Genomic DNA, 21,538 nt, shown 5'->3' with positions numbered 1-21,538 from the left:
CCTGCTTGTGCTTATAAATACTCAGGATTTCTATGCACTAGGAGGAGACAATAATAGAGAGAGGAGACAATAAGAGAGAGAGAGAGAATAAGAGAGAGACAATAAGAGGGATACAGTAAATGAAACTTGACCACTCACTTTGGTTCCCCCCACTCTCCCTCTTGGTAGACCCTGACCTACTGACTGGAGCAGCAGAGCAGTCCAGGATATTTTTGGCCCCAAGTGTGGGGCAGCTAAGTCCAGGACAGCAATACTCTTCTTATTCACCAGTAATTTCTTAGCTCCAGCTAACCAGCATCAATATTCCCAGTAATGCAAAAGATTTGCTTTAGTAGTATGGGTATCTTGTTAACCATAGCTGATTCTTCAGCCCCAGCTAACCAAAACTAAAGAATCTTCACAATCAAAACAGTAATTGTACTGACTAGAGTCATTAACCTTCTCTCTGTAATGTCACAAGCCAGGCCTCCATTCTTTGCACTGTTCTCAACATTATCTTCCAGCTCCTACAGAACACCCTACAGAACTCTTAACACTGGATGGCTCTTCTAGGCCAAAGTTCTAAAGTCTTTCTACAGTCCTTCCCAAAACATGGTCAGGTTAGAATAGGAATACCCAACTCCTGGTACCAATTTGTCTTAGTCAAGGTTTCTATTCCTGCACAAACATCATGACCAAGAAGAAAATTGGGGAGCTTAAACTTCCAAGTTGCTATTGATCACCAAGAAAAGTCAGGACTGAAGCTCAAGCAGGTCAGGAAGCATGAGCTGATGCAGAATCCATGGAGGTATGTTATTTACTAGCTTGCTTACCCTGGATTGGTCATCTTGCTTTCCCATAGAAACCAAAACTACCAACTCAGAGATGGTACCACCCACAGGGAGCTCTCCATCCTTAATCATTAATTGAGAAAATGCTGTAAAGCTAAATCTTATAAAAGCATTTCCTTAACTGAAACAGCTTTCTATACGATAACTGCAGGTTGTATCAAGTTAACACAATAACAGCCAGTACACCTTCCATGCATTGAGAGATCTCAAATAAAATTGTAGAAAATATAATATAAATACATTTTTAGGAGAAATGAGTCAGCCATCAAGAGAGCTTTCTGCTCTTCTATAGAACCCAAAGTCATTTCCTGACACCCAAATTGTATGGCACAAAACTTCTTATAACCAGTGGCCCTCATCTTCCTTCTCACCTCTGAGGATCATCCCACACATATACATACAGGTACACAAACATACACTCAAAGGTTCTAAAAAAAAACCATTCAAAATAACATAGGTAAAATGAATGACCAGACACATTATATGATAGAAGAATTTCAATTTTCACAGAATCAGAAAATATTGTTTAGATACAAAATTCTCCTGTAGCTCCTTGGCCCCCAGATTTCTACTGAGAGAAGAGGAATCAGCCATCTATAAAAGTCTCTCCAAGGGTAAGTCTGCAATGAGCCCAGGATTCTCTGTCTCCTCCACATATGCTTTGCCTGCTCAGCATACTCTTGAGATTCACCAACCTAGCACCAGGAACAGCCAGGTCTCAGGTGTCATGGCAAATTCAAGACCCTTCCTCTTTTACAAATATGTTGTTCCAAATATGAAAGACCAGTGCTGAGAAAGTACTGTCTACATGGTCAGTTAGTGAGATGGCAGGAAGGGATGCTCACTTAGTGAGTCAGCAAGAAGGGAATGATGAGGCTGAAGCTGAGGCTGAGGTCTAAGGGTAAATTATGTTTATGGACTTGCATGCACAGTCTTCTGCCTTATGTGTTGCTGTTAAGTTTTGAGTAGAGAGAAATTCTTCCCAACCCAGTGACTGGAAAGGATGACACAGTCAAGAAAGTCTGCTGCCCTGTGCCAACCCTTCTTAAGACATTCCCCTTACCTCTGTGATCCAAACCCTACTAAATGGTAAAGCCAGAGCTTAAATGGCAGAACACATTTCACCTCATATTTGGTCAAAAAAATAAGAGTCACCTTAAGAAGGCCATGACTTTAAAATAAATGAAAGATTGATGTCACTATCGCGTGCTGGAGTCTCACCACCACAGACTAAAACTCCCATTCAGGTCCTGCAAACCTGAATGGAGGGCATGAGTGATGGCATTGTTAGTGACTCCTCTCATACCCCACACGATGGTCATAGGTGAATTCAGAGCAGGGACACTTCCATGCTGCATAGGGGTAGAAACTTAAAGGGGCATGGGTATTTTCTTAAGAGGAGGACATAGGGCAGTGATTGGCACAAGCTGGTCCCAACTTCCTCATTTGTTTGGATCCACCATGATGCTCATGATGCTCAGAGCCTGAACAACAGCCAGCACTTCTATATCTGAATCCATTGGAAGAATTCTTTGGCTATTTCCTTGGTCATAATCAGTCGTGAGTAGTATCACAGGAAAATTAGTAGAATAAAGAACCCTAGGACAGTGACCTTCCTTTCTATGCCATCTTGCCTTCTTCTGTGTATTCCCTCCCTTACACTGTACCTACATCTCACCAAGGATCCACATACATAAAGATTTTAGAGAGCTTTCTCAGGCTTTGGAGAAGTCCAGTAGTGAAGGGCATCCACAAGAGAGGTGGGCAGGTAGCTCAAGGGGAGGTAGAAGAGCTTGGCATCCCAACCAGCCGAGTATCAGGTGCGAGGGTGACAGGCAGTCAGAGCATGCTCCATGCAGTCTGTCACCAAAGACAGGTCCTTGTTGCACCTCTGGTCTAATCCCGTTAGTGTTTTCAGATCTATGCAGCATGAAGAAAGATTAAGGTGATTATTCAGATCACATCACTACTGTCTGACATGAGCATAAAAGTGAACTTCTGTTTCCTGTGTGGGAGAATCCATGTGTCTGAAACCCAGGCCTAGCCTGTTCCAGTTCCTCAGAGGATCACAAACAATCTTCAGGAAACTTTTGCACTCAGTCACCTGCATCTCCACTAATGAAAAGTGCTGGTCTTATATGGCCTCCCATCCCTGAATTCAATTAATAGTTATTTTTAGCTTACTTCATTAAAACTAAACATTCTGGTTTATGGCAGTGAGTAAGGTACACCTTGCTACAAAAGTTGCAGATGTAAAGGACCACACGCCTTCTCTAAGTCACCTTCACCTCAGTGGTAAGTCTCCATCTATCCCACGTCTGTCACAGGAAGTTCTCATGAGAGGATCAGAGGTAACATAGCACCACGTCCTGACAGACAAGAACTCCTTTATGGCCTCATACACCAACTGCCCAATACCTCAAGTACATGGATCTAAATTCCTGTTCTTTGAGCATAAGGAGCATGATAATGGAACTGCTAAAATGAGCAGACGATTAAGTGTTCAGGACTGTGCTTGGCTCCAGTCTTCAGAGCTCACTTACAGGATTCCAGGTACTTCTTGCCATAGATCTCCTTGATTTCTGAGCTGGTCTGATCCCACAGCATCTGGACATTTGAAGATAATCTGGCACTATTGCTCATAGCAGTCAGGAGGGAGCCAGGCTCTATAATAGCCACCTTCACCCCAAAATAGGAGAGTTCCCTCCTGCAAGACAATCAGATGTCAAGACTTCAGAGGTCTTCCAGTGAGGACACCTTAATAATACTACAGTTGCATGCCAAGAAGAGCCTGTTGTGAAGAAATGTCACACGTTTTGGATCTCAGATGTGAAGGAAATGGCCAAGGATTTTGTGATAAGAACATTGCCTCTGTGCTCTTATAGGTCACACTAAGTATTATTTGTTTGTAGCTCACTGCCTTAAAACTAGACATTCTGGTCTATGGCACTGAATAAGTAACTCCTTTCTCCAAGGAGTACGGACCATAGGATCCCAGTCCTTCTCTAAGTCACCTCCACCTTACTAATAAGTTTCCATCTGTCCCACATCTGTCCCAGGAAGTTTTAAGGACATCTCTCACTTTATTTCTGCTGTTGTCTCCAGAGAACAACCTCCTGCCTCCAACTCCCTCACATTGGCAGGTTTTCTGTTTCTTGTCTCAAATGGCTGCCCTGGTTCTATCCCTTGGAAGGGTTGCATTGCCAACAACACAAAATAAATAGGATTCTGCACTCTCCAGTTCTCCAGAAGTGTAAGTCTGCCCACATGGTGATCACATTCCTTTACATATTTGGCCTACACATACAGGTTTCAGGTTCCAGGATCTCATGATTGTTCTGATGCAGTCCAATCCTGCTGCAGGACCTTCAGCAAAGTTAATGACTAGCATGATCAACACAACTGACTGGCTATGGCAACAATACAGGAAGTTCTTCTTTGACTCCTCTTTTATTCTCTTAGTTGCCATGGTCTTTAGGTCCTGATAGAATCACATAAGTTATGCTACAATGTATTTATTGTAAAAGAAGGCCTGATTTCTATCTAGGGAATTAAAAGAGATATTCACCCCAGTAAAAAAATATGCTTAGCATCTAGAGATAAGGGTTCTGGATTCTTAGTAATATCCCCCAATGCACTTTCTCCTTTTTAATAAAACAATATAAACTCAACAAATATCTAAGTCATATCCTCTTCTAGAGACATGGAAATGTGCTGTCCAGTGAAGGATTAAGTGAGAGGAAGATGAGAGAGATGCAGAATATGAGTGTCCTCTCATCAATGTAACTTAAAGTGTGTGAGTAAATAAAACCCTCCCAAAGGTCCCTTGGGGTACCCTTTTCCTCCCAGTACCTGAGGGAGTCCAAGAAGGCCTCTACACCAAACTTGGAGATAAAATAACCTCCTGCAGCCAAAGACACTCAACCCATGATGCTGGAGACATTGACCACACAGCCCCTTGCCTTCCTCACTAAGGGCAGCATGCTCAGAGTCACCTCGATCATGCCCAACAGGTTCACATCCAGTACACTTGCAAAGCTTTCTTTATTCAACCACTGATTGGGACCCGAGTCAATGGAGATGCCAGCATTGTTGACCAGGCCCCAGAGTCCTGGGAACAGTGAGAAAAGACAGTCACACAACACAGGTTTAACTGTGGATGACATGCACATTTAACACAGTAAGACCACTATGACAAGTGTTTGCTGAACAATAGAATGCAAGGAATAAGAGCAAGGTATCCATACAACCAGGGAACTCATTCCTGAGCCTAGTGGCTCACAGCATGGATACCATCATCCCCTAAGACTTCTTGGCACTGCTCTCTACCTGGGAATCAGACAGCAGTCCCTTCTCACTTGCTAAGTTTAAGAACAGATGATAGAAACAGGGCTCACCTTTGTTAGTCTGGAAACAATGAAAGTACATTTGGGTTTAACAAGTTGATGCTATCTTGGCAGAGATTTTATTCTTTTACCTGACAGAGGTTCTGGTTAGTCAACAAAATGATAGACTGGGTATTAGAACTATCTTGTACCTCACAGGTACAAATTGGCATAATTATGCTCTAATTGTGTTTTGAGAGAAAAGTTTTATTATAAAAGAAAGTGTGATATGTAGGAGGAGCTAAGGTGGGAGGAGTACTGAGAGGAAGAGAAGAAATAAGGAGAGGAGGAGAAGATGGAGAGGAGAAGCTAGGTGATGAGAGAGAGAAAGAGAGCAAAAAAGAGGGGGGACATGGAGGGAGATGTTCACGGGTTTCTACCAGTCAAAGATAGTTGATATATCTAGGTTGGGTATTGGGTTACACTTCTGATTGAGCATTACCAAACTTATAAAGCCTTTGATTAACATTATTAAAAAATTGTATAAAAGGAAAAAGGAAAAGGGGGTATGGGATAGGGGTTTTCTAGGGAGGGGAAATGGGGAAAGGGGATGGCATCTGAAATGTAAATAAAATATCCAATAAAAAATTATGTGAATCACTAGGCATGGGCTCTCCCAGAGTTCTCCTGCTCCTGGTACCTGTGGATATAGATATAGTATCTCAGCTCCTTTTCTAGCACATGACTGCTATAGAACACAGCAGATTTAATGACATGATGATAACAGTCAAAACCTTTAACCATGTGCACACCCAAATGCAATGTTCCATCTATAAGGCTTACCACAGTCATGGCATCACTTCATATATATAGAAGTCAGATGCAGACAGTTGTATCTATGCATTACTCTGAGCAGTTACACCACACTAACTGTGTCTTTTAAGTGGCCAAGGAAGGTAGTAATAAGGAAAAAAATATTTCTCTTATCATTCCTTAGTATAATAATAAAACAGAATAGTCATAAGCAAAAAAAGGAACAGAGGAAAACACAAAAAAAAAAGAAAGAAAAGACAAATTTAAACTCTGAAGGAAATTTGGTTGGGAAACAAACAATTGAAACCTTAATTGTGGGAGATTTGGAAAACAGAGCTTTTCAGCTCTGCTGAAGCAGTCCTTGAACAAAATAATTGATCAACATATACTGATGAAGATCAACATTGATCAACACTCCTCAGATGCTTTCAAAACACAAACTATTGGCTGGTTTTGTGAAAATTTGACATAAGCTAGAGTCATTAGAGAGGAAGGTGCATTAGTTCAGAAAATGCCTTCATAAGATCCAGCTGTAAGGCATCTTCTCAATTACTAATCTAAGGAGGGTTTAGCCCAATGTGGATGGTGTCATCACTGGGCTGCCAGTCCTGGGTTCTATAAGAAAGCAGGCTGAGAAATCCATGCATAGCAAGCCAGTGAGCAGCACCTCTCCACGTCCTCTGCATTAGCATCCACAGACAGGTTCCTTCCAAATTTGAGTTGTATTCCAAGTTCCATTTGTGATGAACATTGATGTGGTAATGTAACCTATATAAAACCTTTCTTAGAACAACTTGTTTTTGGTAATGCTGTTTTTTTTTTTAACAAGAGTCAAAACCCTAACTGAGACATCCAGGGATAGGACAATGGAGGTGACAATCTTTGCTAACAACGAAAAGGAAAGATTTTCCACTCTCAATGTGAACACATGTCACATAAATATTCCACTGACATAAAATGGTCACATTTGTCCCTCCTCTAATTTGGAAGGCACCTAAGATAAGACTGGCTTCCAGGCCCTAAGATGAGGTTATTAAAGCCCAAGCCCACAGTGGCACACCTAATCCATGACACCGACATGTCCAAATAGTGTCACTCTTTGGGCTAGGCATACTTAAACCACCACAGCCTCCAAATCCCCATCAGTCTTTGCTCAAGGCTACCAGCTGCTCTCTAAACGTGATAGTTAGGCTATTTATTTATTTATTTATTTGATATTTTATTTACATTTCAGATGCCATTCCCTTACCCCATTTCCCTTCCCCTAGAAGATCCCTATCCCATCCCCCCTCCTCCTTTTTGCTTTTATACAATTTTTTAATGTTAATCAAGTGCTTTATAAGTTTGGTAATGCTCAATAACAAGATGCCCATACAATCAGAAGTGTAACCCAATACCCAACCTAGATATATCAACCATCTTTGATTGGCAAAGACATGCGAACATCTGCCTCCATGTTTCTCTCTCTCTCCCCCTCACTATCTCTCTCTCTCTCTCTCTCTCTCTCTCTCTCTCTCTCTCTCTCTCTTGTCTTCTAGCTCCTCTTCTCTTTCTCTTCCCCCACTCACTCCTCCCACTTTAGCTCCTCCTACATATCACCTTTCCGGTTAAAATAAAACTTTTCTCTCAAAATAGAGCATAACTATACCAATTGGTGTCAGTAACGGACAAGATAGAACTAATACTCAGTCCATCATTTTGTTGACTAACCAGAACCTCTGTCATCTCTCTTAACTAAAAGACTTAGTTCTGAACCTGGCCTTTTACTTGGCTTTAGAATGAATGTCAGCTGAAAACCATCCTCTCAAATCTTTTCTCTCAGGTAAGGCTATTTATAACTGTGGTGGTTTGAATATACTAAACCCATGGATTGGTGCTATTAGGAGGTATGTCCTTGTTGGAAGAAGTGTATCAGTGTGGGCATAGGCTATAAGATACTCATCCTGGATCCATGTAAACCAGTCTTCTCCAGTTTGCCTTCTGAACAAGATGTAGAACTCTCAGCTTGTCCTGCAACCTGCCTGCCTAGATGCTGCCAAAGTCCTGCCTTCATAATGGACTGAATATCTTACCCTGTAATCCAGGTGCAAGTAAGTGTTATCCTTCTAAGAATTGCCTTGGTCATGGTATTTGTTCATAGGAGTAATCTTAATTAAAACAGAAGTTGATACCATGTCTGTGCTTTGCTGTGATAGGCCTGACCATGCTGTTATGTGGAAGAATGTGGAATTGGGAAAGTGGATTTGGAATGCTTTAAGTAAAAATTAATAATTACTGGTCTTCATACAAATATGAAAGAATTTGTTGCTGAGTATGATTTTAACTTTGGAAGACTAGCTCTAGATGTTTCAGGGAAGAAGAATTTTAATATGTGACTGAGTGACAGCTTTTGTGATATTATGTTGAAGAATGTGGTTGCTTTTTAAGGTTGCTTGAAGAGGTCACCTGAGGCCAAGGTAAAGTGATTTATATTAATTGCATTGTCAGAGGAAGCCCAAGCGACCTAATTGAATTAGACCTATCAGAATTGACAAACAAAGCCCAAGAGAGACTTTGTTCTCAGGTCAAGTCTCATGATGAGCATTTTGGTCAAGAATATCAGGATAGAAAAAAATATAAAATATATGGTTCAAGTAATAAAAAGACACCAGATAGTGAAAAGAAAGTGAATTTTGTGTTCAAGGAGATAAACAGATTAAGGAAGCGGTGACTTTAGGGTTAGAGCCCTCCAACCCCGACTAAACATACTGTTAATGTGTTTGCCATTAAACAAGGAATTATATGATATTAGGTGTTATCATTACTTGGTTACTGTTTTCACTTGGATTTTTTAAATCCAAGTTGAGGTCTGGCCCAATGAAGAGAGCCCATGAGAGACTTTTGCTGAAGCCTAGTTGCAGGAGAAGATCCCAATGTATTAGAGATGTCAGTACTATAGGATGATCTCCAAGAACAGCAGCAGCAGTGGAGTAGTGTCAATCAGAGCCTAGAGTTGTACAGAGGGCAGAGCTTCAGATGTGACTCAAGTTCTTTGGAAGAGCCCAGAAGATCATGTGTGGATCAAAGGCACTGAAACAAAAAGCTTGAATATTGAAGTTGCCTTGGAGACCTCAAGATGTTCAAGTTGCTAGAGTCATAGGATATCTGCTGAGGAAAGCTGATAGTAGGAAGTAGATCCAGCCCATAAGAAAGAAGTTTGTTGCAGTAAAAATGATGAAGAAGGAGTTGGAGATCTAAAGATGGCTTTGATATCAAATACAGAGATGTACACTTTGATGTTTGCAGAAATGACCAAAAAAGAAATAACTCCCATCACATAATAATCAAAACACCAAGTGCACAAAACAAAGAAAGAATATTAAATGCAGTAAAGGAAAAAGGTCAAGTAACATAAAGGCAGACCTATCAGAATTACACCAGACTTCTCACCAGATACTATAAAACCTAGATGCTGGACACATGTCATACAGACCCTAAGAGAACACAAATGCCAGCCCAGGCTACAGTACCCAGCAAAACTCTCAATTACCATAGATGGAGAAACCAAGATATTCCATGACAAAACCAAATGTATACAATATCTTTCCACAAACCCAGCATTACAAAGGGTAAGAGCAGGAAAGCTCCAATATGCAATACAAGGAGGGAAATTATACCCTAGAAAGAGCAAGAAAGTAACCCTCTTCCAACAAATCCAAAAGAAGATAGCCACACGAAGATAACTTCACCTCTAATATTAAGCAAAAATAACAGGAAGCAACAAGCACTATTTCTTAATACCTCTTAACATCAGTGGACTCAATTCCCCAATTAAAACACATAGGCTCATGGACTGGATACATAAACAGGACCCAGCATTTTGCTGCATACAGGAAACCCACCTCAGAGACAAAGACAGACTCCACCTTAGAGTAAAAGGCTAGAAAACAATTTTTCAAGCAAATGGTCCTAAGAAACAAGCTGTGTAGGCCGCCAACCTTATGTGGCTGAATAAAATGGCACCACAGAGTTGACATGGCTGACTAAAACAAAGCTGTGCTGCTTCAACTCTGCGGGCTAAGGGCACACATTTGCATGCGCCAGCCGCTCTCAGGCGGCAATCCAAGATGGCGCCTGCCTAGGCTCTGGTAGGAACTACCAGAGGCCTGCACATGCTCAGTTCAATTTGGCTCCAGCCCCTCCCGAACGGGGCATGCAAATGAGGTACCACTAGGGTACCAAGAACCTGACCAATCACCCCCTCCTGGGCGGGGTATGCTAATGAGTATGCTAATGAGGCATTGCAAATTGACCAATCGGACACCTCCATGCACTTTGCCACGCCCAGGGCTGGGGGTATATAAGCAGCCCGTCCTGGGCATTCGAGGTAGTCTCTCCCAAGAAATCTAAAAGAGTGCTTCCACAATAAAGGCTGTTGAGAAGGATCCGTTTTGTCGCGTCTTCCTTGCTGGACAAGCAGGGCGCGACAAAGCTGGAGTAGCCATTCTAAAATCTCCAGCCAGAGAACACAAAGGGAGGGACTCATGGCTCCACCTGTACAGGTATTTGAGGGTGGCTTTGCCAGGCATCAGTGGAAGTGGACAGCCTTGGTAGCTGAAAGTTTAGATTCCCTAATGTTGGGGAATTGCAAGAATAGGGAAGCGGGAATGAGAGAATGTTGGGGGCACACCCTCATAGTAATTGTAGGAGGCAGGATGGGGTAAGGGGTTAGGCATCAGTGGAAGTGGAGGGCCTTGGTGCCTGAAAGTTTGGATTCCCTAATATTGGGAAATTTGAGAGCAGGAAGGAGAAAATGGGAGAATGGTGGGAGCACACCCTCATAGAAACTCCCAGATTATATGGATTAGACATGACAGTGGCAGGCTGCCAGAAGACTAGATTCCAGAATTCAAACAAAAATTATCTTGATACTAAAATTTGTTTTGAGTATTGTATATTGCAGAATACATAGCCTTGGGGTATCTATTCATCAAGCAAGCTGAGCAGAATGACTTGAATCTCCACATTTTAAAACATCTTTTATCTTTATGGTTCTGTGCAAGCATTACTTGTAGAGTGGTCCCTTGTAACGCAGCAGCCATGGACAGACCCTGATGGTAAGAGGGCCCAATTTTAGTGCAAAGACGAATGTATGCATGTAAGTCTGTCTTTGCTTTGTGCAACAGGCTGCATTAGCATTCTCATAAGCCAAATGTGTAACAAAAGGAATTCCTGTTTGAGGATCTCCAAAAATTCTACCAGCTGCTTTCAGCAACCTGTCCACAAATTTCTGGAATGGTTCTTCAGAACCCTGTTTAACACTGAATAAATTTCCACTAAGATCTCCCTTAGTAGGTAATTGATTTCAAGCACAACAGGCAGCCATTGCAATCTGTGCATACACTCCTGCAGGCAGTTTAACCTGACTAGCATTACCTTCACATTAACCTTCTCATAGAAGCATGTTAATATCCCAATCTGCATTGTCTGCCTGGGCATTCATCATGGTGGTTTTCTTACTGGTATCACGCCATTTTGAGCTCCAAAGCAAATAATCTCCTCCTGACAAAGTAGCCTTACATATAGCTTTCCAATATTTGGGCATTAAATTTGCTTCTACCACAGTATCCAATAAAGCTTGTGTGAAGGGGTCAGTAGGCCCATATTGTGCCACAATTGTTTTTTAACTCTTATTTAACTCTACCTGCTCTAGCCTTTCTTCTATAAACATAAGCTAGTCAAAAAATATCTCAAGCCCACAATTGAACAGCTTGTCAGCTGCAGCCAAAGGAATGTTGGCAGTTAACCACATTTTTAAGTTTCTTTTGCAATATTAGCATATAACCATAATCTTTGGAAACAAAACCAATTTTTAATCTATTTTCTCTAAAATCAGCACCAAGTGGATTACTTTTACGTTACAAAGTTTGGCTGCCAGTTCTTATATATGAATGCATGATAGTGCAGCATTTAATATCTCATTAAATAGACATTGCTTTTAAATCTTTTATACATCTGGTTTTTGAATGACTAACCCTGTGTTACCAGTTTTAAGCAAACTTTTTGTTACCAAAGTTATAAATTTTTAATCAAACCCAATAACTTATAGGCCAATAATCTATAACCAAAATATGTAGAACATATTTACACTTTTAAAACCAATCAGAAACAACAATAAAGTTGCTACACATCTTATATATTTAGACCAAATTTTCTTGTCTTTTCTAGCTGTAATTTCAAGAGAAAAAAAGCACCTTATCGCTGAGATTTTTCTAAGAAAGACAACTCTTCTTTATCATAGAAGCCAAGAAGCTGCTGGGCCTTTTAAAAGCAGCTTATGCTGATGATCAGTTCCTGGAAAGGTTTTTCCAGCTCAGCTCAACTCTTAGCTACAGGTGTAGGGCAACTTATCAACCTCAGCTGTGTACATTACAACTGCCTTTAAAACCAAGGTAAACTAGATCAAGGGTTGGATCAAGCAGTTTTAACGATCTTTTTTTTTGAACATGAAACAGAACACCATTCATTCATTCAGACAAGGAAACAAAAACAGACAATTGACACACGTGGACATTGGTGCACCAAGGACAAGACAATAAACAAAGAAAGCAGAACTAAGGATTTCTCTTAGTTTCTCTTAATCTAAGACATCTCCTAAATTTTCTCTTGTTCCTAGGAGAGCTCTGAAACAAACTTTTCATTCTTTTTTTCTGGAATACCCCAGAGAGAGAACAACTGCTTTTCAAAACCCTTTCTCTCTCTGATATTCAAGATCTAGCACTTTCTATTTCTTTAGGAGATGTAGTGGTGGCTGTTGATATTTACTCCTCAGTGCCCTGTTTTCTTAGTTTTCCAATCTCTTCTAACCCTGCTCCTCTCACCTGAAGCAGCTCTCACAGGCTACGGGCCCGTTTAGAATTCTCCTGGCCCATAATTCGTTGTCACCTCCTAGACAAAATAGACATCGGGTGAACAACTATCTGACCTAGACCATATCCCCTAAAACACACTTCCTGCAAACACGGCCTCCAAACATTAACTAGCGCTAGTATCAGTACTGTTTGCTACTTACCAAGTGCGTGGGATACTCTTCTTCGTGTTCCGGTTTCCTTGGAGCTCCACCTACGACAGCGTTCCTCAGTTGGTCTCCCGTTTTCAAGTCCCACATTGTGCATGCCAATCTTTAGCCGCCTGCGGCCATAGTCAACTGGATTCACCTGAAAGGGGGCTGGGAATGAAAGGGGCCAGAGGGCGAGAAGAGATGAAGCCAAGACAAAATTCTCTGATCAAGGTTCAAAGCTTTAATGTTCAGCTCTCAATTTAAAGGGGAAGGCCCAACCCACAAACCCTCCTGTTTTCAGCCAGAGATGGGTGGGATAATCCATAATCCATTCTAGGTCACGGTCAGAGATGTCTCAAGGCAAGCCCAGGGGCAGTTCTGCTTCTGTGTTCTGTGCAGCCAAGGTGGGTAATTCCACCTAGATCCTATCACTTGGTGGGCTGAGGTAAACAAGGTCTTTCAGGCCTGCTCAAGGCTTGGGGAAAAGGGCATAGATTTCAAATGTAAGGTTTTTATTGGTATCAGCTTCTCAGTGATATAAACATGACATTAATGTTGTTACTCTCATAGGCATTGTGCCTGAATAACACATTTAGGAATACAAGGCTTAGACCCAGTCCTTCTTTAACTTTTTTTTTTAACTTCTTTGAGATGGTTAGACTGTGAGTTAAGGGCCTATAGCAAATTCATGGCTTTCAGTTTATTGTTAGGGTGTTTTCTATATTTTCTTTACAAATAGCTGAGAGGAGTTAAAAGACAACAGTCCAGGTTACCTTACATGGATAGTTGGTTTTCAAAACATCAGAAATCCACAGAATTGACGTTACAAACATTTCTGTATTAATGTTCACTTTGATTAGAGACCTGTCTGCTCCTGACAGGTTCCTGTCTTGGATTCTAAGAAGAAATTGAGCATCTTTGGAGTTATTTCAATTGTGGTGAGACAGTCACTAGGCAAGAATTGCCTCTTTCCATCTACACACAAATTACTGTCCAGAAAAGAACACACTTGCAGAATAGGCAACTGATTATATCTGCCAAGACAGAGTAGTCAGCCCTTAATAATTCTGCATCACTAGGTCTGTCAGATGATCCTGGGCAAGAAGGCTGAAGATTGGATGCTCCAACGTTCTGTAGTATAGGGACTGATGTGTTCAGCAGTATCTATAAATTGGCTAAGTTTTAGAAGCTATGCTTTGTGCTTCCCATGATTTCAGTTAACTCAGTCATTCTGGATTTCTGATGGGGTTGAAAACTTATATTCTCATAGTCAATCCTTGCTATTTACTTTGAGAGAAAAACTTTGAGAGGATGGTTTTTAGCTGACATTCATTCTAAAGACAAAAAAAGCCAGGTTCAGAACTAAGTGTTTTGTATAGGAGAGATGACAGAGGTTCTGGTTAGTCAACAAAATGATGGACTGGGTATTAGGCCTATCTTGTCCCTTATGGACATAAATTGGTATAGTTATGCTCTAACTGTATTTTGAGATAAAAGTTTTATTTTAACCGGAAGGGTGATATGTAGGAGGAGCTAAGGTGGGAGGAGTACAGAGAGGAAGAGGAGGAGTAAGGTTGGAAAGAGGAGAAGGAGAGGTAGAGCTAGGTGATGAGAGAGAAAGAGAGAGGGGGTCCAGACATGGAGGCAGATGTTCACATGTCTCCGCCAGTCAAAGACAGCTGATATATCTAGGTTAGGTATTAGGTTGCACTTCTGATTGATATTGAGCATTACCAAACTTATAATGCCTTTGTTTAACATATAAAAATTGTATAAAAGCAAAAAGGAGAAGGGGGCATGGGATAGGGGTTTTCTAGGGAGGAGATATGGGGAAAGGGGATGGCATCTGAAATGTAAATAAAATTTCCAATAAAAAGTATTACCAAGGCACAAGCCCTGTCTGTGATCTACCTCAGTGATCTGCCTTTAAGATACAGTGTTCTATAAGGCAACAATGTCATGGGTGTAACTAAACACTTTTCATTAGATTGAAGGTATGCTTTCTGAGATGGAATCCATAATGATACTACTAGAGTGGTCAAGAACCTGAAACTAGATAAGTCATTGCTCTATTGGGGAAACAAAATATTATTATTATTCTAAGAGAACACACAGTAAAAAGACTCTTAATGCATATTGCTAGTGGCACTCAAAGTTCAGTGACTTGATCAGTCTCCATCAAGGAGAATGTACCTTGCAATAGACAATTAACACTCAGTCCTAAACAGGAAACTTTCATCATGCCTCTCCCCTCAAGGCTCAGAGGTCTATGAGGATGAGGAGGCAGAAACAGGTTAAGAGTCAGAGGTGATGGGTGACTCCAAGGAGACTGTCTTCCAGACACAACAGGACTGCTGCTTACATAACTCACAGAAATTGTGGAAACACATGCAGAGGCTCAAGGAGTCAGTGACCGAGCACTGAGGAAGGAAAGTGGACACATTGTCTAACCTCTAAGCAAGAAGACATTTGTGACTGAAACTGCTGTCTAATAGAAGTACCATTTTCTGCACAGCAATGTCAATGATGTGTTGGAGGCATTTATACACAAATAGTAAAAAGAGACACAAAGGGTGAAGGAAATTGATAGGCAGTGTGCATGTGCATGGCTGTGTGTGTGTGTGTTTGTGTGTGTGTGTGTGTGTGTGTGTGTGTGTGTGTGTGTGTGTAAGAGAGAGACTACTTCCTAGCTTTTCTGACCTAAGGCATTCCTTGACTTTCATCTTAAGTATGACAATGATTATAGCTCTCCCTGTGAAGGTGCACAGGCAGTGCATAAGAACAGATTTCAGAACTGAGAAAGCAGATGAACTGACCCATGACCTTCACACAGAGGCCAAACCCCAGGAACCCAGGGCTATCCTTCCTCCTCACTGTCTCATACCTAGGAATCAACAGTCAACAATCTTTCTACATACAAAGACAAAGAGGACAGAAAATAATTTGGACATAAAACTTCCCGAGGCACCAGCTGATAAAAGAATACAGAGCTTGGAGGCTTCAGTGTAAAGGTAAGAGGACAGACTGATATGTTAGAGAGCAGCAGAGTCTGCAGTGACTCCAAATCTAATCTGATCACACCAGGAATAGATTCAAAACTACACAGGCCTTCATTTCACTCACTGAAAGAAAACCAACAACAGGGACAGGAATCTCAATGGTACCTCTCTTCCCAAAAAGCTCCTTCACCCACTGAGTGGCTGCCACAATACTCTCTGTTTTGGTGACATCAAGAATCACTGTCTCTAGCCTCTCAGATGTCTTGTTCCTCAGCTGCTCTGCTCCATTCTCTGTCAGATATGCTGCCAGCACCTTCATTCCTCTCCTGTCCAGCTGTCTGGCCAGCAGGTTCCCAAAGCCTGAGTCACAGCCTGTGATGAAGACATACTTGTCATGGAGATGGCTCACCACCTGCCTCTCCCTGAACAAGCGCAGGAGTGTCCACAGGCCCACCAATGCCACCAGGTAGAGCCACATGGCTTGTAGAAGTCAAGTACAGTAAGAAATACTCTGAGTCAAAATGAACCTGGCATCTGCTCACACAGGCAGGTGTAGGCTCGGAGGACTTCAGTCTTTTTGGTGAACTTTTCTGCATTAAGTATTGATGCCTCGCATTTCTGGTCTTTGAATGGCCTTTGAACTGAAAACATACAATGCCCTTTTGCTCTCCCTATCTCACTGCCAAATAAAATACCACTGACTGTTTCCCAGCCTGAGCTGCCCCACACTTGGGGGCCAAAATGTCCTGGACTGCTCTGCTGCTCTGGTCTGCGGGTCAGGGTTTAGCAAGAGAGAGAGTGGGGGAGAGGAGAAAGGGAAAGAGACACAAAGACTAGAGGCAAAACAGGGTGTGTAGTCAAGTCTCCTTAACTGTCTCCCATTAACTCCCTTGCAAGAAAATCCTGGGTATTTATAAGCACAAGCAGGGGAACACAGCTGAAGACACTTTACCAGGTGCACCAAGCAGCTGGAGTCACTAAACAGCAAACAAGATATGTGGGATAAACAAAATGTTTATCACAGTGTGCTCAGTTGTTGTAGGCTGTTGAAAAAGAAGTCTCTTAACAGGGAATATGGCTCAAGATGGCTGCAAAGTTGAAAGCTGCTTTTTGCTAAAAGTTACCTCCCAAAATGTCCCCCTTTTTGATTTTTTTCAAAAGGGAAGGCTGGAAAAACTTACAGAAACTGTGTCTGACTTAGGTTGGAACAAATGACCCCAGCGTCCCTTAAGATGGTGAAGCCTCCCAGAGTCTTGAAGTGTTTTCTTGAAGTGAAGGGTCTTGAGGTGTTCTCTTACCTGTCATTGACTATCCAGTTTAGAGCACAAGTTAGGGGTTAATCCTTGTCAGTCTTGATGACAGAGGTTTCAGAGTCCCCTACTTCCAGCCTGTAATATTGGACCTGTATGGGTTTCATTTGAATCTCATCTATCTGTTGTCATATAAAAGCCATCAGTTTGTTGAACAGCATGAACCCAAGAGACAAGAGACGTAATGCCAAAATAGTTGGTATAAAAGCAACACTTTTTTTAGGGTAGCACACAAGGACCCTGTTGGAGAAGTAAAAGGTCTAAGCTTTGTACCCACAAATTATGAATAGAAGAACTTACACGAATGAAATCCTTGAATTTGCATCAGCTTAGTAACAATTATACAGATTTCTACCAATAGATTATGGCTGTGTAATCAATTTTAGCTATTCCTTCCTCTTCCGAAAAACCATTAGTTTTCCCTAGAAAGACAGCCTAATATTAACTACCTCAGTCCCCAAGTTTAGGGTATTGGGGCGCCAACTCTTCATTAACTTCTTTAAGCTTAATATGGGCATTGAGATATTATAAGGATTAGGGGAAGGGGAAATTAATAAGCTTCTGATGTCTGTCTTAACTGCATTCAGCTGGAAGTCCAGGGCATCAGTGAACATGCAGGTGATAAGAAGATTCATTCACCAAGGCTATGTATTCTGTAATATACAAATTTTAGTATCAATATAATTATTTTGTTTGATTCTCTGGAATTTAGTCTTCTGGAGGCCTACCTCTGCCATGTCTGATCCATATAATTCTAGAAGATATAACTACTATCTTAATGACCTCTTCTGAAAATACATAGAAAAACATTTTCCCCAAATCTGTCTATCCTTTGGCCAGTAACCAGAAAAGCCTTTATATTGACCTTTTATCCAGAGGAAAAATATAACTATACAACTCAGAATCACACCCATTTTAAAAGGTAAATCAATCTAATACAACTGATTAACACTATCTTTCTGTTCAGCTCTCTGCCTAAAGCAACCTTCTATTTATCTATTTATCTGTTTGGCTCTCTTGATTCAGAGCAGCCTGCAATTTACTCCTCACATCTTTAAAGCCTTTCTCATCTGTTTATCTTTACTTATTTCTTGCCCCATTTTTGTTACTATGACCTACTGTTCTTGCTACAATCACCTTTGTTTCACTTCTGAATTCTCGGCAGACCCTTCTTCCAGAAACGTCCCTCACTGGGTCTCTCATTCTTGCTGTCTCAAGTCAAGGGCCACTGCCAATCCAGCTCTGTCAGTCGACTGGTTCTCCAGCGCAGGAGTGAGGATGCCCGCTTCCAATTCCTGTGGTGTTCTTCACTGTATCCAGATTACTGGAGCCCCAACATTTGGGGGCCACTATGTTGCTGTCCACACTGTTCCATGCTTTGGGGCTACATGCTCTGGTCAAGAGAGAGAGTGCGAATGCAGGGGCAACAGACTCGAAGAATGGAGACAAACCAGAGTGTGTGGTCCAGTCTCATTTACTGTCTCCCTCTTATTGTCTCTCTCTTATTGTCTCTCTCTTATTGTCTCCTCTGTCTCTTATTGTCTCCTCCTAGTGCAAGGAAATCCTAGGTATTTATAAGCACAAGCAAGGGCACATAGCTAAAGATTCTTTACCACATGCACCATGCAGCTGGGATCACTAAACAGCAAAACCAGATATGTGGGATAAACAAGATGTTTATCATATGTGCTTCAGTGGTTGTAAGCTGTTGAAAAACAAGTCTCTTATCAGGGTATATGGCTCAAGATGCCTGCAAAGGTGATAGCCGATTTCTGCTAAGAGGTGGCTCCCAAGATATAGCATCACTGATGTGAAATATTCTGGGAAGTGTTTTCTGAGAGCACAGAGTCTGTATCCCAGAGATAGTCAAGGTTGTACCTTGTGCTGTGGCTGGACTTGGTAATGTGGAAGAATCACCCAGGTGGTACTGGTTTTGAAGGCATGAAGTAGTCATGAATTTGAGCTGAGGCTCAGCACTGTTAGAGGTCAAGGAAGGCCATAGGTGAAAAAAGTGCTGCCTCAGTTGCAATTGATTGCCTAGGACTGAAGGGGTCATGCAAAGAAGATGAGGCGTGGCATCATGAGAGAACCTATGATAGGCTATTGGTAAAGCCTAGTTACAGTGGAAGATACTAGTTATTTTGTGATGCTAGCACCATGAGATTACCATGAAAAACAGCAGCATCATTAGAGTACAGGCAGCTGGAGGCTAGAAGACAAGGTATGCACTTCAAATTGCAGAGCTGGAGAAGTGACCCAGGCCCTTGCAGGAGCCCTGAAGATCAGGAGTTGGATCGTAGACATTGGCCCGACTGAGTTTGTGTTTGATTTTCATTGTGACTGTGCCCTGATAATTTTCCCTATTGAAGGAAGAAAGTATTTTAATGGAACACACAGTGATGAGACTTTTAATGTAAAAAGTTTGTGAATTTTAAAAAAGATTGAATATTTTTTATACAATTCTTTTTTTTTAATTAGATATTTTATTTACACTTCAGATGGCATCCCCTATCCCCATTCTCCCCCACCCCCCTTAGGAAACCCATATCCCATGCCCCCTTTTCCTTTTTGCATTTATACATTTTTTTTAAAAAGAATGTTAATCATAGGCTTTATAAGTTTGGAATTGTTCAATCAGAGGTGTAACCCACTGACCGACTTAGGTATAACAACTATCTTTGACTGGTGGAGATACATGAATATCTGCCTCCCTGTCCTCCCCCTCTTCCTCTCTTTCATCACCTAGCTTCTCCTCTCCTTCTTCTTCTCCTCTTCTTACTCCTTTTCTTCCTCTCTGTACTCCTCCTACCTTATCTCCTCCTACACATCACCCTTCCTGTTAAAATGAAACTTTTCTCTCAAAATACAATTAGAGCATAATTATGCCAATTTGTACCAGTGAGGAACAGGATAGTCCTAATACCCAGTCCGTCCTTTTGTTGACTAACCAGCTCCTCTGTCATCTAATCTAACTAGAACATTTAGTTCTGAACCTGGCTTTAGGATGAATGTCAGCTGACGACCATCCACTCAAATCTTTTCTCTTAAGGTCAATAGCTATTTGTTTTCAACCCCATCAGAAATCCAGAATGACTGAGTTAACTATAATTGTGGGAAGCACAAATCGTAGTTTCTAAAACTTAGCCAATTTATAGAGACCTCTGAACACCTGGACACTCGCTCTACTTCAAAACATTGGAGCATCTGTTCTTCTGCCTTCTGGTCCAGGATCTTCTGACAGACCTTAGTGCTGCAGAATTATTAAGGGATGATTACTCTGTCTAGGCAGATATAATCAGTCGACTATTCTGCAAGTGTGTCCTTTTCTGGACAGTAATTTGTCTGTAGAAGGAAAGTGGCAATTCTTGCCTAGTGGCTGTCTCACCACAACTGGAGTAACTCCAAGGATGCTCAATTTCTTCTTAGAATTCAATATAGGAAGCTGTCCTGAGCAGACAGGTCTCTAATGAAAATGAGCATTAATACTGAAATGTTTGTCATGTCAATTCTAAGGATTTCTGATGTTTTGAAAGCCAGCTATCCATGTAAGATAATCTGGACTGTTGCCTGTTAACTCCACTCAGCTATTTCTACATAAAACATAGAGAATACCCTTATAATAAACTCCAAGTCATGAATTTGCTATAGTCCCTTAACTCACAGGCTGACCATCTCAAATCAGTTAAAAAGAGTTAAAGAAGGACTGGGTCTAAGCTTTGTATTCCTAAATGTGTTATACTGGTACAATGCCTATGAGAGTAACAATATTCATCTCACTCTTATATCACTAAGAAGCTCATGCCAATGAAAACCTTAAAATTTGTAAACAAAGTAAATTGGTGCCATTTAAGAATTTATATCTTCATCTTGATATTAATTATACAGATTTCTACTAATAGGTTATGGCTATGCAATAAACCCTAGCTAATTCTCTCTATTCTGACAAAACCACTACTTTTCCCTAGAGAGACAGCCCAACATTTACCACCTTAGTTCCCTAGCCCAGGGAATAGGGGCGCTGACTCTTCATTAGCTTCTTCAAGCTGATTATGGGCGTCGAGATATTAGAAGAGGAGTTGGGGGGAGAGCAAATTGACAATCCTCTGATGCTGTGTCTTCGTTGCCTCCAGATGGAATTCCTGGACCTCAGAGGTTTGAGCAGGTCTGCCCAGCTTGCTTGTTGAGTAGATACACCAAGGCTGATCATTCTGCAATATACAAT

The 21,538-nt window shown here is 41.4% G+C and overlaps 1 protein-coding gene and 1 pseudogene across 2 annotated transcripts; both read right to left on the bottom strand.

The window, feature by feature from the left end:
• Positions 1–1,378: 1,378 nt before the first annotated feature.
• LOC143435641 (retinol dehydrogenase 16-like) lies at positions 1,379–5,258 on the bottom strand (annotated as a pseudogene). Its single transcript, XR_013106135.1, has 5 exons — positions 5,228–5,258; positions 4,802–4,941; positions 4,683–4,714; positions 3,374–3,537; positions 1,379–2,750 (listed from the first exon to the last, which is right to left on the bottom strand). The product of XR_013106135.1 is annotated as a retinol dehydrogenase 16-like (transcript).
• Positions 5,259–5,815: 557 nt separating this feature from the next.
• On the bottom strand, positions 5,816–16,564 carry LOC143435640 (retinol dehydrogenase 7-like). Its single transcript, XM_076919162.1, has 4 exons — positions 16,172–16,564; positions 13,020–13,175; positions 12,829–12,895; positions 5,816–5,903 (listed from the first exon to the last, which is right to left on the bottom strand). Exons 1-4 carry the CDS (start codon positions 16,482–16,484, stop codon positions 5,816–5,818), a joined length of 624 nt encoding a protein of 207 aa, XP_076775277.1. The 5' UTR covers positions 16,485–16,564.
• Between the last annotated feature and the right edge of the window lie 4,974 nt (positions 16,565–21,538).

This window comes from Arvicanthis niloticus, chromosome 22, assembly GCF_011762505.2.
Source record: "Arvicanthis niloticus isolate mArvNil1 chromosome 22, mArvNil1.pat.X, whole genome shotgun sequence".
NCBI classification, from domain to species: Eukaryota; Metazoa; Chordata; class Mammalia; order Rodentia; family Muridae; genus Arvicanthis; species Arvicanthis niloticus.
The sequence above is the reverse complement of the archived record's forward strand: the minus strand, read 5'-3'. Positions and strand labels throughout refer to the sequence as shown.